At 37.1% G+C, this 12,028-nt stretch overlaps 1 protein-coding gene across 1 annotated transcript in view; it reads left to right on the top strand.

Moving 5' to 3' along the window:
* Positions 1-12,028, top strand: part of LOC113779113 — a 51,200-nt gene that overhangs the window by 37,506 nt on the left and 1,666 nt on the right. The window contains exons 49-63 of the mRNA XM_027324562.1: positions 59-407; positions 485-583; positions 654-809; positions 2,959-3,140; positions 3,279-3,794; positions 5,114-5,291; positions 5,396-5,532; positions 6,761-6,887; positions 8,223-8,444; positions 8,526-8,885; positions 9,351-9,509; positions 9,632-9,913; positions 9,995-10,210; positions 10,292-10,344; positions 11,428-11,536. Coding sequence (XP_027180363.1) covers positions 59-407; positions 485-583; positions 654-809; positions 2,959-3,140; positions 3,279-3,794; positions 5,114-5,291; positions 5,396-5,532; positions 6,761-6,887; positions 8,223-8,444; positions 8,526-8,885; positions 9,351-9,509; positions 9,632-9,913; positions 9,995-10,210; positions 10,292-10,344; positions 11,428-11,536 — 3,145 coding nt within the window. The remainder of the gene's footprint in view (positions 1-58; positions 408-484; positions 584-653; positions 810-2,958; positions 3,141-3,278; positions 3,795-5,113; positions 5,292-5,395; positions 5,533-6,760; positions 6,888-8,222; positions 8,445-8,525; positions 8,886-9,350; positions 9,510-9,631; positions 9,914-9,994; positions 10,211-10,291; positions 10,345-11,427; positions 11,537-12,028) is intronic.

The following is a 12,028-nucleotide window of genomic DNA, read 5'->3' as shown; positions in this document are numbered from 1 at the left end:
GCAAGAAATTTCAATTGCTTATTCTTGATTCTTGATCTCTCATGTGATTTTGGTGCAGGACTGTTCAACTCATTCTTGAACAAAATGACACCGAAGAAGGGCTTGTGCAGTCTAAGGTCATTAAAGTTTATTCGCCTTGTTGGCTTGCCATTGCCAGATGCCCTCCACTAACATTTAGGCTGGTAAACTTTGGGGGCAAAAGTCCATCAAGAAAGATACCTTTTCCTTTTAAGTCAAAAAAGAGCAGTGAAGTGATCCTTGAGGAAATCACTGACGAGGAACTATGTGAAGGTCATACAATTGCTTCTGCATTGAATTTCAAATTGTTGGGACTCTCAGCATCAGCAAGTCAATCTGGAGAAGAGCATTTCGGGCCGGTCAAGGACCTTTCTCCCCTCAATGACATGGTAGATTATATTGATTGTGGTTACTTTTTTGCCTTTAAGTTGACGACCGTTTCACCTTTTTCCTTCTTCATTTGTAGGATGGATCTGTGGACCTGTGTGCTTACAATAGCGACGGCAATTGTATGCGGCTGTTTATATCTTCAAAACCTTGCACCTTCCTGTCTATCCCAACTAAGGTTACTCAAAACTTCCACACATCCGATCTAAGCATTGTTGTTTTCTGGAATTTACCATTTCTTTTGGCAGGTCATCTTCATTCGTCCCTATATAACATTCACAAACAGACTTGGTCAAAACATATTCATCAAGTTAAGCAGTGAAGATGAACCAAAGATTTTGCATGCAACGGATGAAAGAGTATCATTTGTATATGGTGAAGCTGGTCGACCAATGGAACTTCAGGTAGGTGAATATCTTTTAGATTGGATCTGACATGTTCAATGATATCTTGATTCATGATTTTCCTCCATCACTTGCAAGAAATTCTGGTTGCTTGTTTGCTTGTTGAGATCTAATCAAGAAATTAGTACAGCATTTGCTTTCATCAATATATACTAAGAAGTAAAGAATAAAAATTGTGTATTCTCCATCGATATGCATGCACTTCCACTCCCGGAGAGAGAGAGAGAGAGAGAGAGAGAGAGAGAGAGAGAGAGAGAGAGAGAGAGAGAGAGAGAGATTTTATATTGATTTCAACTGCTTTTATTATCAAATGAAAGGTTCTTACTATAAGATTTTCGGGGAACATTTATTAGTTCGCTTAGATCTGATATTTTATTACATGCTGAAGATCTACAAACTCTTAAAGTAATTTATCTTCTCAAAAGCTGTATCAGCTTGCTCGTAGTTGCATTTACTTGGTGTTATATGCCGATCCTTAATAATCTGCACTCTGTAGAATACTATGGTAATCAGTTTGCTCATACTGGGATTTATTTGGCTTGTTATATGCCTATCTTTGATAATCTGCACTTATGCAAAGCATATGGTAATATAGCTAAGTGTTTGCAAGCTTATGTATTTACTTGCATATTGTTTATTTAAACAAGGGAAATTTGCCAAATTGGTCCCTAACATTTGCCAAAAAAACTTTTTTAAGCCCTAACATTTAAAATTAGCCAGAATTGTCCCTAACATTTAAATTATGATCCATTTTGGTCCTAATGCTCGTATTTGCTCATTTCTCCGACTGAAAATAACACGCCTCTCTCACGTGGGCATATTTTCAAGGGCAAGATCGAAAAACTCACTTCATTTCCGGTTGAGTAAAGCCATTTTTCCTTCATATTTCCCCATTGAAAATGTGAAGAAGAAGCTGACATATTAAACACATTGGTAAAAAATAAAAAATAAAATTTATTACATAACTCTTAGTTCGGGGCAGGAGAGGGGAAAGAGGGCGGCGCTGTTGCTGCAGCTGGTAATATGAGTCAGGCTCAATTAAAGCCCTAGGAGGCAGAGGCAAGTCTAGCCAAGGCTCCAAAGCTTGGATTTTTTATGACAGTAGCAGTATTGGTGGTTAGATAGAGCCTTATGAGGTGATAAGGGGGGCAGCCAGGTTGATTGAGAAGATGGGGCCAAATGAAGTTGGACAATTGGTTAAAGAAGCAAGGGCTGGGTCAATTGCATGCTAGTGGGGGCGGAATGAGAATTGCGACTGGAGAGGGAGAGGGGAGGGAGGAAGATGAGGATAGAGGTGTGGGAAGTGATGCGGCAGGGCTAGCGGTGGTGGGAGGTGAGGGTGGTAGCAGCTGCCGATGCTGGTGGTTATTTTATGCTGGCAATGGAGAAAGCTTTGAACTTTGACTCTACGACTGACCTGGCAAGTGTGACATATTTGGCCAACAAGTACTTGGATCAAAATGTCAGTTTCTTCTTCACATTTTCTTGCAATTTTTCCTCCATTACACAGCCATCCAGTTGCAGTTGGGTTTTTCCTCTTCAATTTCGTTCTTTTAGTGAGGCAATTAGGACACAAATGGGGAAATATGAAGATAAGATGGCTTTACTCAACTAGAAATGAAGTGTGTTTTCCGGTTTTGCCGTTGAAAATATACCCACGTGAGAGAGGCGTGCTATTTTCAGTCGGAGAAATGAGCAAATACGAGCATTGGGACCAAAATGGTTCATAATTTAAATGTTAGGGACAATTCTGGCTGATTTTAAATGTTAGGGACTAAAAAAGTTTTTTGACAAATGTTAGGGACCAATTTGACAAATTTCCCTTTAAACAAATAGGAAAATCAAGCAGTATATGAGTGTGCAAGGCTTGATTATGCATGTGGTACTTACTGCATATTCATGTACTCAATTATGTCTAGAATTTCACGAGGAAGTGAGATGAGGCACGAAAAACATTAACAAATTAGATTGTGGATAATTTTCTATATATGGATAAAGTACTAATTAAGGCACACTGCCTTTGATTTTTCCTTAGTTGCAATGGTAGTCATTTTCTTGTCGATATTAAATCTCTCTTCATTTCATCTCTTTTGCCATATCTTTTGCTTCACAGCTGACATATTATATATATCGCATGTCTGTTGGATAGGTAAGATTAGATGATACAAACTGGTCGTTTCCTTTTCAAGTAGCAGAGGAGGACACCATCTCTCTGGTGATGAGGAAAGGTGACGGTACATGTAGATTTCTGAGAACTGAAATCCGTGGTTATGAGGAGGGATCTCGTTTTATTGTTGTATTTCGCTGTGGGTCACTGAATGGTCCTATAAGGTACCTATTTAGTTGTGAAAATTTTGTAATTTTAACGAAATCTGCTACTTGATTACCTCAAGCAGCTTCATTCTGTTTTATTTTAAATTCATACTTTTTATTTGTCTCAGATTAGTTCTGATGCTTTTTCATTTTCAGGGTCGAGAATAGAACAAGGAGGAAGATGATGAGAATCCGTCAATCTGGATTTGGTGATGATGCATGGATTCAGTTATGCCCTCTTTCAACCTCTAATTTCTCTTGGGAGAATCCATATGGTGAAAAGTTTATTGATGCGGAGATTCAGGAGGGAAATAGTACTACAGTTCGCAAATTTAACTTAGAAAAGTCACGTTTACACACTGAAGGTGACGGATTAGGCCTGCTTTTCCATGTTTTAGATCTGGGAGATCTTAAAGTTGCTAGGTTTTTAGATGAGATGACTTTATCACTCTCAAGGGAGGGGAGCAGGTCTGCAATTCATGTGGAGAGTCTTGGAAATTCTCACATAGAGAGCAATATGCAGGACCATGCATCTCCTTTAGAACTTATAGTTGAGATGCAAGCTGTTGGAGTTTCTGTTGTTGATCATACACCAAAAGAACTCTCCTACTTGTACTTGGAGCGAGTTTTCATATCTTATTCAACTGGTTATGATGGTGGGACCACAAGCAGGTTCAGATATTTTCATACTTTTGTTTGTTTATATAAACTTTACTTGTTTTTTGTCAAAGTGTTGCTTTGAAGGAAATTTAAGATTTCTAACTAAATCCATGCTCAGGTTGATATGCTGCTTTGCTGAACAGCCGCATATATACTATGCCACTATGATTATTCGTTAAATTGTTAATAGTGGACTGTGTATCATGTGTAATGGCTGCTTAATTGCTACTTCCCTACTCATGTATGTGTTGGTTTATCAGCGAGAGTTCTTTCTTTCTAGTACTAGGCACTTATACTTCATTAATTTTGGGAAAATCATCCAAAACGTCCCTCACATTTTGCCAAATAAATTTTTTTCGCCCCTCACTTTTAAAATGGTAACTTTATGTCCCTTGTAAAATCGAGTCAGTAAAATATAGTCCCAACCTAGGTCTTCGGCCACCTTTTACCCTAAATCCATCACGTGGCCTATACACGGTCATTTTTGTAGAGGCAAAAAGGTTAGATCCCATTTGTAGTTAAATAAATGACCGGATTTATATTTATTTTTGTCCCTAAAAGAGTAGTATACTGAATAATAATCATTTTTCCCTGAAAAGTGAGATTTGACTAAATCCATATTCATTTTCGCAACTAAAAAGTGAGATCTGACCTTTTTGTACATGGAAAATGATTGCATGTGGGTCACATGATGATTTTAGGCTAAAATGTAATCGGAAACTTAGGTTAGAACCAAATTTTGTAAGGGACACAAAGTTAATATTTTAAAAGTGAAGGACGTAAAAATTCATTTGACTAAATGTGAGGGACGTTTTAAACGATTTTCCATTAATTTTCATTCCCCATTTTAAGCTATAAGACTTTCAAGTATCTAATTGAAATGGTTAAGATTGGCAATCTGCCTAAATCCTAATGTTTAAACCTAAGTAGTAAATTGTAATTCAATAAAATCTGACGGGAAAAACTGAGAGTGACCTTTAATTTAGATAGTTTGCTTATATCTTTTTGGAATTTAGAGCAATATATTTACATATTTCTGTGTGATAGAATTTTTAGACACTTTTCTGTACATGACTGCAATTATATCACTAATTGCAAATTTGAAACTCAAAAGAAAAAATTCTATTTAGTAAGGGAATGGCCTTGATTTGTGCATATATAAATTGAAAATCCCTTTTCCTCTACCCGCCTTTTTTTTTTTTAACTAACCATCCCATTCAGATATCAATGTGTCTTGTGATCAGGTGTATAACTTTCTTTGATATTAATATCCTTTGATGAGTAAAATTCTGTTAACAAATTAAGCTGAACTTCTTCCTCATCTGTGCCAGGTTCAAACTCATATTGGGTTATTTGCAGCTCGACAATCAGCTCCCGCTGACATTGATGCCTGTACTGCTTGCACCTGAGCAAACCAGTGATGCAAGCCATCCAGTGTTCAAAATGACTGTGACTGTCAGCAATAAAAGTCAGAACGGAATTCAGATCTATCCATATGTCTATATACGGGTAATATATCCTTATCAACCAGGAAACCCTTCAACCACATAAATTTGCTTCTGTAAGAGGCTACACAATCCAGGAGCTAACTAAACCTTTTGCTTATGTGATAGGTAACTGACAAGTGTTGGAGGCTTAACATTCATGAACCTATTATTTGGGCATATATAGGTTTCTACAGTAGTCTGCAACTGGATCGTGTTAATCAGAGTTCCAGTGTTACCCAAGTAGATCCTGAAATACGTATAGAGTAAGTATCTTACTTTCTATGATCCTTCTTGTTCCTTCATGAGACCTCACAGCTCTTTTGCTCTCATGGAATTTAACGTCATATGTAACAATTATTCTCCAATTTAAGAGATAAAGAAACCAAGGATAAGCTTTTCGTATCGAATAGTTGGTGTATGTGTGATTTGTATATATGATGGCTAGTGTCCCTTTGCCATGCACAGTGTATCTCCTGGTTTCCTGTGAAGAGGTGCTTTTATGTCTTATATTTGTTGCTTGTAGTGGAATAATAACAAGTACCTCTTTGGTTCATCATATTTGGTAAACATTCTTTAATTAAAAAAAAGCTCAATTTAATTAGTTAGGAAGTTATTAAGGGTCAAAAGTATTATACCTTCCCTGATGAATGTAAAGAAAGCACTAGCGCGAGAGCAGCGAAAAAATAGAGACCTCTTCTCTGCAGCTTTGGGATAAGTTTAATGGTGCTCTTCATATAGCTAGGAATAAGTTTAATCGTGTTCTTCATATAGCTTTTGGTGAGACCGGAAACTTTTATGCTAGCAGTTATTGACAAACATCTGTCCTTAATCTTAAGGACTTGTGATTGCTCAATTGAAAGATCTTACATTTTTTATAAGTAAAAGGCAGATGAATGAAGGATTAACCATTTTTCTTTTCCTCCTTCAACTTCAAATAGTACTTTTGCAGGGTTAATCTGCCCAAAGTCCACTAAGTGGTATAGCGGCATTAAAGAAAAGACACTAAAAGATTCTTTGGGCTTTCTGCCTTTCTTTTCTTTTCTTTCCTAGGCAGAAGGGGAAAAATGTGGCTTAAGTAACTTTGCTCTTTCTTGTGAACTCTGCTTTTTGGAGGTTTCCAAATTAGGTAATGGTTGGTCATAGATGAACTTTATGGCTTCCAAAGAACTTTTGGATGCGGTGGTAAGCCACTGTTGTATTAGATTAGGCATAAGTCTTGGGTTCAATCCTCCCTGCCCACTGTTTGTTGCACCAAGTGAGAAGAAGTTGAGCCAAACTTGATTGGTGTTTGACAACTTAAATGAATGTTCACTCTCATTTCTTACAGATTAAGCATTTTGATGTTGTTAGGACATGACAACATTCTTTTTTTGCATTCTCTTGATCAGTTCATACCTTGTTTCTCAATTGCAGCACCATGTTTTTGTGTCAAGAAAGTTTTTAGTAAATGATATTGATGCAACGTGCCAACGTCCTTTGATATTTTTGCAGCCTTATTGACATTTCAGAAGTAAGACTGAAGGTGTCTTTGGAAACTAGTCCTGCCGAAAGACCACCAGGAGTTCTTGGTGTGTGGAGTCCCATACTTACAGCTGTTGGAAATGCATTCAAAATTCAGGTCAGTTGTTTCATTTTCAACTGGTATGTGATTTTTTTTTCTTTTTTTGGTGAGCATGATATGTGAATTTATTTTCCTAGAAATATATGAGCTACTCCTTCCATTCGGAAGTCTTCTGTGTGTGTACCTTTCACCTATCGATTCCCTTCTTCTTCTCCTTTCTTTTCATGTGACTTTTGGTGGACTTATGAATTGGTATACATAAAGTGAGAGAGTGTATGACACTCAATGCAGTTGATTTCCTATACCTCATTCACTGGACAATATACACTGATGCAGCTATCGAACAGTTCTGTTCATATGTGTATATGTTTGTATAGATTACTTGTATGTTCCTTGAGATGTTAATGAGTTGAACAGCATTCATAATGTCAACCTCAAGCTGGTATTTATCAATTGCTTCCAGAACCATTAGGTGATGAGTTAGTAAATTTGATATTTTTTGGATCTTTTTTTTTTGGTTTTTTGGGTGGGAAAGAAATGCTGCAACATAAAACTCTTCATACTCTTCATCTGTTTCACCACCGAATCATATCTGATGCATATGTGTATTGTATATCATCTCATGCATGTTCATCTGTAGTTATATGGGGTATTCTAAAATATTCCGTTTTCATAGTCAATAATCTTCTGTCTCTTTCTGGCCAACCAACTTTACAATCTTGGTTGCTTACCAATTTCCTAAGTTATTCTGTTTGTCACAGTGATAAGGTCCCTGGTTCATTCTTGTGCATTTTATGGTGGGCAATTATGTTCACCGTCATTTTTTTTATTCTTGTATCATCTTGTTATCATTTCCATCTTTTTTATCTTTTGTCTCAATTTTTTTTTTCCTCGTGTGTTCATTACTTGTCTCTTTTCCCTCTTCCTCCCTGAAATGCTAATCCTATGCAGCCACCGCCCAAGGAAGGGACAGAGAATAAATAAGAAGTAAAAACAATTAAGGAATGATCTGACAAAAATTTGCCACACAGAATGTGTATAACTTAAATTAGAATGCATCAGAAGATCAAACATTCTATAGCGACCATAATGAGACTAAATATTACTCAGTGACCAAAATGACAAACTTGTTAATGTTAGTGGCTGCACTTTGCCCTGTTTTTCTATTTGTATAGACAAACATAATAACGTTTGACATAGATGTATATAATGTGCAAAATTCCCCTTACAAACTCATGAAGCGATTATATGAAACCTTAAAACTGCTTTCCTTTACCAATGACTTGTTGAACTCCCCTTGGATTGGCAGATTGATGAAATTTGCTATTAGAACTGAATAAAGGGATATGGCTGACAATTTTAAACATTTTTTACTTCATACTTCTATTTCAGATCCATCTGAGAAAATTGATACGCAGAGGCAGATTCATGAGAAAAAGTTCTGTCGTATCTGCCATTACAAATCGTTTGTGGAGAGATTTGATTCATAATCCATTGCATTTGATTTTTTCGGTGGATGTCCTCGGCATGACAAGTTCAACTTTAGCTTCTCTTAGCAAAGGTTTTGCGGAGCTCTCTACAGATGGACAGTTTCTGCAACTGCGTTCAAAGCAGGTAGTCAATTTAATTGTTTTTTGTTATTAGTGGCTTGACTGCGTGCAATTCTGAACTAAGAAACAATTTAAATTTAATCAGGTTTGGTCAAGAAGGATAGGTGGTGTTGGTGATGGAATCATTCAGGGAACAGAAGCTCTTGCACAAGGAGTTGCTTTTGGAGTTTCAGGGGTTTTAAGAAAGCCTGTGGAAAGTGCTAGAGAAAATGGTCTTCTTGGCCTTGCTCATGGGCTGGGTCAAGCTTTCTTAGGATTCATTGTACAGCCAGTCAGTGGAGCATTAGACTTTGTCTCGTTGACTGTTGATGGAATAGGTGCAAGCTGTTCCAGGTGCTTGGATATTCTCCAAAACAAGACCTCTTTCCAGAGAATAAGGAACCCCCGGGCTATTCATTCTGACAATGTACTTAGAGAGTACTGCAGGAGAGAAGCTGTTGGTCAGGTAGCTATAACTGTTGTGATTATAGATGTCAATTTGTTTATCTGGTTATTGTTTCAAGTACATCTCCCTTACATCTCATTGAGTAGTTTTTTTGGATCTAAATATGTTCACAAAAATCACAACATGTAGAGGCATTGGCCTTCTGTCAGTACCAAAGGCCTTGCAGAAGGGAAATAATAACTTTGGGACTGTTGGCCAACTTCTGAAGCATGGAGATATGTTTACCTCATCATTTTCCTGATGAAGAATCGAAATTAACTGCACTGTGTTTTGTGGTAGCAGTGCATTCAAGTATATAAACATTTACTTAAACCTCTTCCAAGCTAATGATTATCTCCAAAACTGATGCCACATATTCTTCTGGAGCTAAAAAAATAAGTTTGGACGTGTGGTAGATTCTCACATGTATCAGTTTGTAGATCAAAAATGGAATTTTATTATTGATTCATTGAATCTTCATTGTAGATGGTACTTTTCCTTGCGGAGGCAAGTCGACATTTTGGATGTACTGAAATATTTAAAGAGCCATCAAAATTTGCTTGGTCGGATCAGTATGAGGCTCATTTTGTGGTGCCCTACCAACGGATTGTTCTAGTAACTAACAAACGTGTTATGCTGCTACAGGTTGATAAATGCCTCATTCATTCATTTTTCTCTCATACTTCCTTTTTTCCCCCCTTTGTCAATTACTACATTTCTTGTTGCCATCTTGTATTTGATACTCTCTGCTTTTTCTACATCTGAAGTGTGCCTCCCCTGATAAGATGGACAAAAAACCTTGCAAGATCATGTGGGATGTGCCATGGGAAGACATATTGGCATTGGAGTTGGCAAAAGCTGGTTTCCCCATACCATCTCATTTAATTATCCATCTCAAGAATTTTAAGAGGTCAGAGAACTTTGTCAGAGTTATAAAGTGCAATACCGAAGAATCAAACGAAAGAGAGCCTCAGGCTGTAAGTATATGTTCCATGGTGCGCAAGTTTTGGAAGCGAACTGACTCAGAGCTGAGCAACCAAATGTCAAAGGTCATAAATCTTGCAGTCAATCAATTTTAACTAGGAAACAGTAATACCATATTTCATACGATATGCCTGTGCCATTTGCAGGTCCCGTCTATCCAGAGACATGTATGTTCTATCCGTAATGAAGCTGGTGGAAGTGATCCTCATATGCACTTGAAATCAGTGATCAAATCAACAGAGCTCTCTTTAGCTGGTTCTGCTTCGGATGATGGTAAACTTGTCACACACTGTATGAACTTTTTGAAGGTGTGGAGCAGTGAACAAGAATCAAAAGGTCGATGTACCTTGTGCCAAAAGAAGGTAAACTTGTCAATCTTAAGATAATGATGTCTACAGGTTGTGACTATCAAACTTATCTAAATGAAATGCCTTTTCTCTCAGGAATCTGAAGAAGGTGGAATTTGTAGTATTTGGCGACCAGTCTGTCCCAATGGGTAATCATTGAACTTTTTCTCAGATTTTTTCTATTAAAAGGCTAGGACTTCTGGTAGCACATGAAACTAATTTGACTTTTTATGACGTCTTAGATGAGAGAATACATAAATGTTACATTGGAACTTGTGGATGTAAATTATAAACCAGCTGAAACTCATAAGATTTATACTAATCAATGCATCCATAGGATCTGGTGCGTGACTCGAGGGAAATGTAAGAATAATGAATTTGAGATGGAGCATCTTTCTGCTTATCCTCATAACGTCCTCTTTAAGTGAAGCCAAGCTAGGAGAATGTTAACATACTCTATAATGCAATGTTTTCAGAATCATTCCTGATATTTTATCTCTTCCTTTGGGAACTGAAGGGTCAGGCTGAGAGGTTAGATTAGTTGAGTTAGAAGTGTGGATGTAGGAGTGCTATCATCCTCTTCCCCAAGGCTCCACTTCTTTGTGCTTGACTGTTGGACTTCACCATTGAGTAGACAGTATACCTGTCATGATCAGCCTTCTAAAAGCTCCGTGGAATGCAACTTTTTGCTTCCCATCATTTTGCAACGTCACTTCACATAATTAGGATTCTTGTTGAGAATGCAGTAAAGTGAGGCAAAATGCAGGGAAGGCAGGTAGAAAGAATAGGTGGATTTGTGCTGTGGATATTCTTCGACTGTCTAATGCAGTATGCGCATCTTGTGAAGTTCTAGGTTGTAAAAGCATATTGAGTTTCATTTGGAAATTTAGCAGCTAGAGATTATTTGTTTCTCCGTATTCATATCCAACAACTATGGCTGTTCTCGTTTGTAGCTCGTTATTGATTATATTTTATAATATTGTCCTAATCTCAAAGAGCAAAATAAGAAATTATATTTTCAAGCCAAACAGTAGTATAATCCTATGAATTCTGGAAACTAACTAGGACTGCTGCATGTTGTGTGCATAAATTGACCATGTTTGGAATAGTCTTTTACTTTATCTGGATCACATTCTTGGGGAGGTTAAAAATTTTGCAAGTTGCCTTTACTGGTAATGTTACTTTTGTCTTAATGCTTCTGTTAATCTCAAATGAAATTCCACTTGCCTCAGGTATATCTCAGTTGGGGATATAGCTCGTGCTGGCAGCCATCCTCCTAATGTTTCAGCTGTATATCACTATTCTGACAAACACTTCACTCTTCCAGTAGGATTTGACCTGGTAAGAACCTTCAGAAGACTTGAACAAACTTGACCCAAATCTGTGGGCTAGTAGAAAACTAACTGAATTCTGAGAAATGGCATGCCCTATTCTTTTGAATGTACTTTTTGAAGTAAATAGGTCAATGTTGCAAGCAGCAATGAATTGCTAGTTGCATATTTTTATTTCTGTTAGCTGTTAATGAGCTCAATTTTCTTTTACTTCTCTTTTCATTAAATCTCAATCTTATATTTTTCCAACAATCCAGATTTATTTATCACATTGCAAGGGTATTAAAAGAAAAAAAAAAGTGAAGGGTCATATGGTTTGTGGATTGGATACAGAAGGATGAGTCATCTTAGAGTTGTTGTCCTGGGATGACTCATCCAAAGATTCCTCATCTTGGGTAAAACAGTTGCCTTGCTCTGTGTTTAGATTCGGGTTTCCACAGTATGTCTGATGTCCGTTTACTTGTTTGCTTATTAAAAGGCATACTCTGAAATGTAATCTTCC

This window comes from Coffea eugenioides, chromosome 8 (genome assembly GCF_003713205.1).
Source record: "Coffea eugenioides isolate CCC68of chromosome 8, Ceug_1.0, whole genome shotgun sequence".
Taxonomy (NCBI): domain Eukaryota; kingdom Viridiplantae; phylum Streptophyta; class Magnoliopsida; order Gentianales; family Rubiaceae; genus Coffea; species Coffea eugenioides.
The sequence above is the reverse complement of the archived record's forward strand: the minus strand, read 5'-3'. Positions and strand labels throughout refer to the sequence as shown.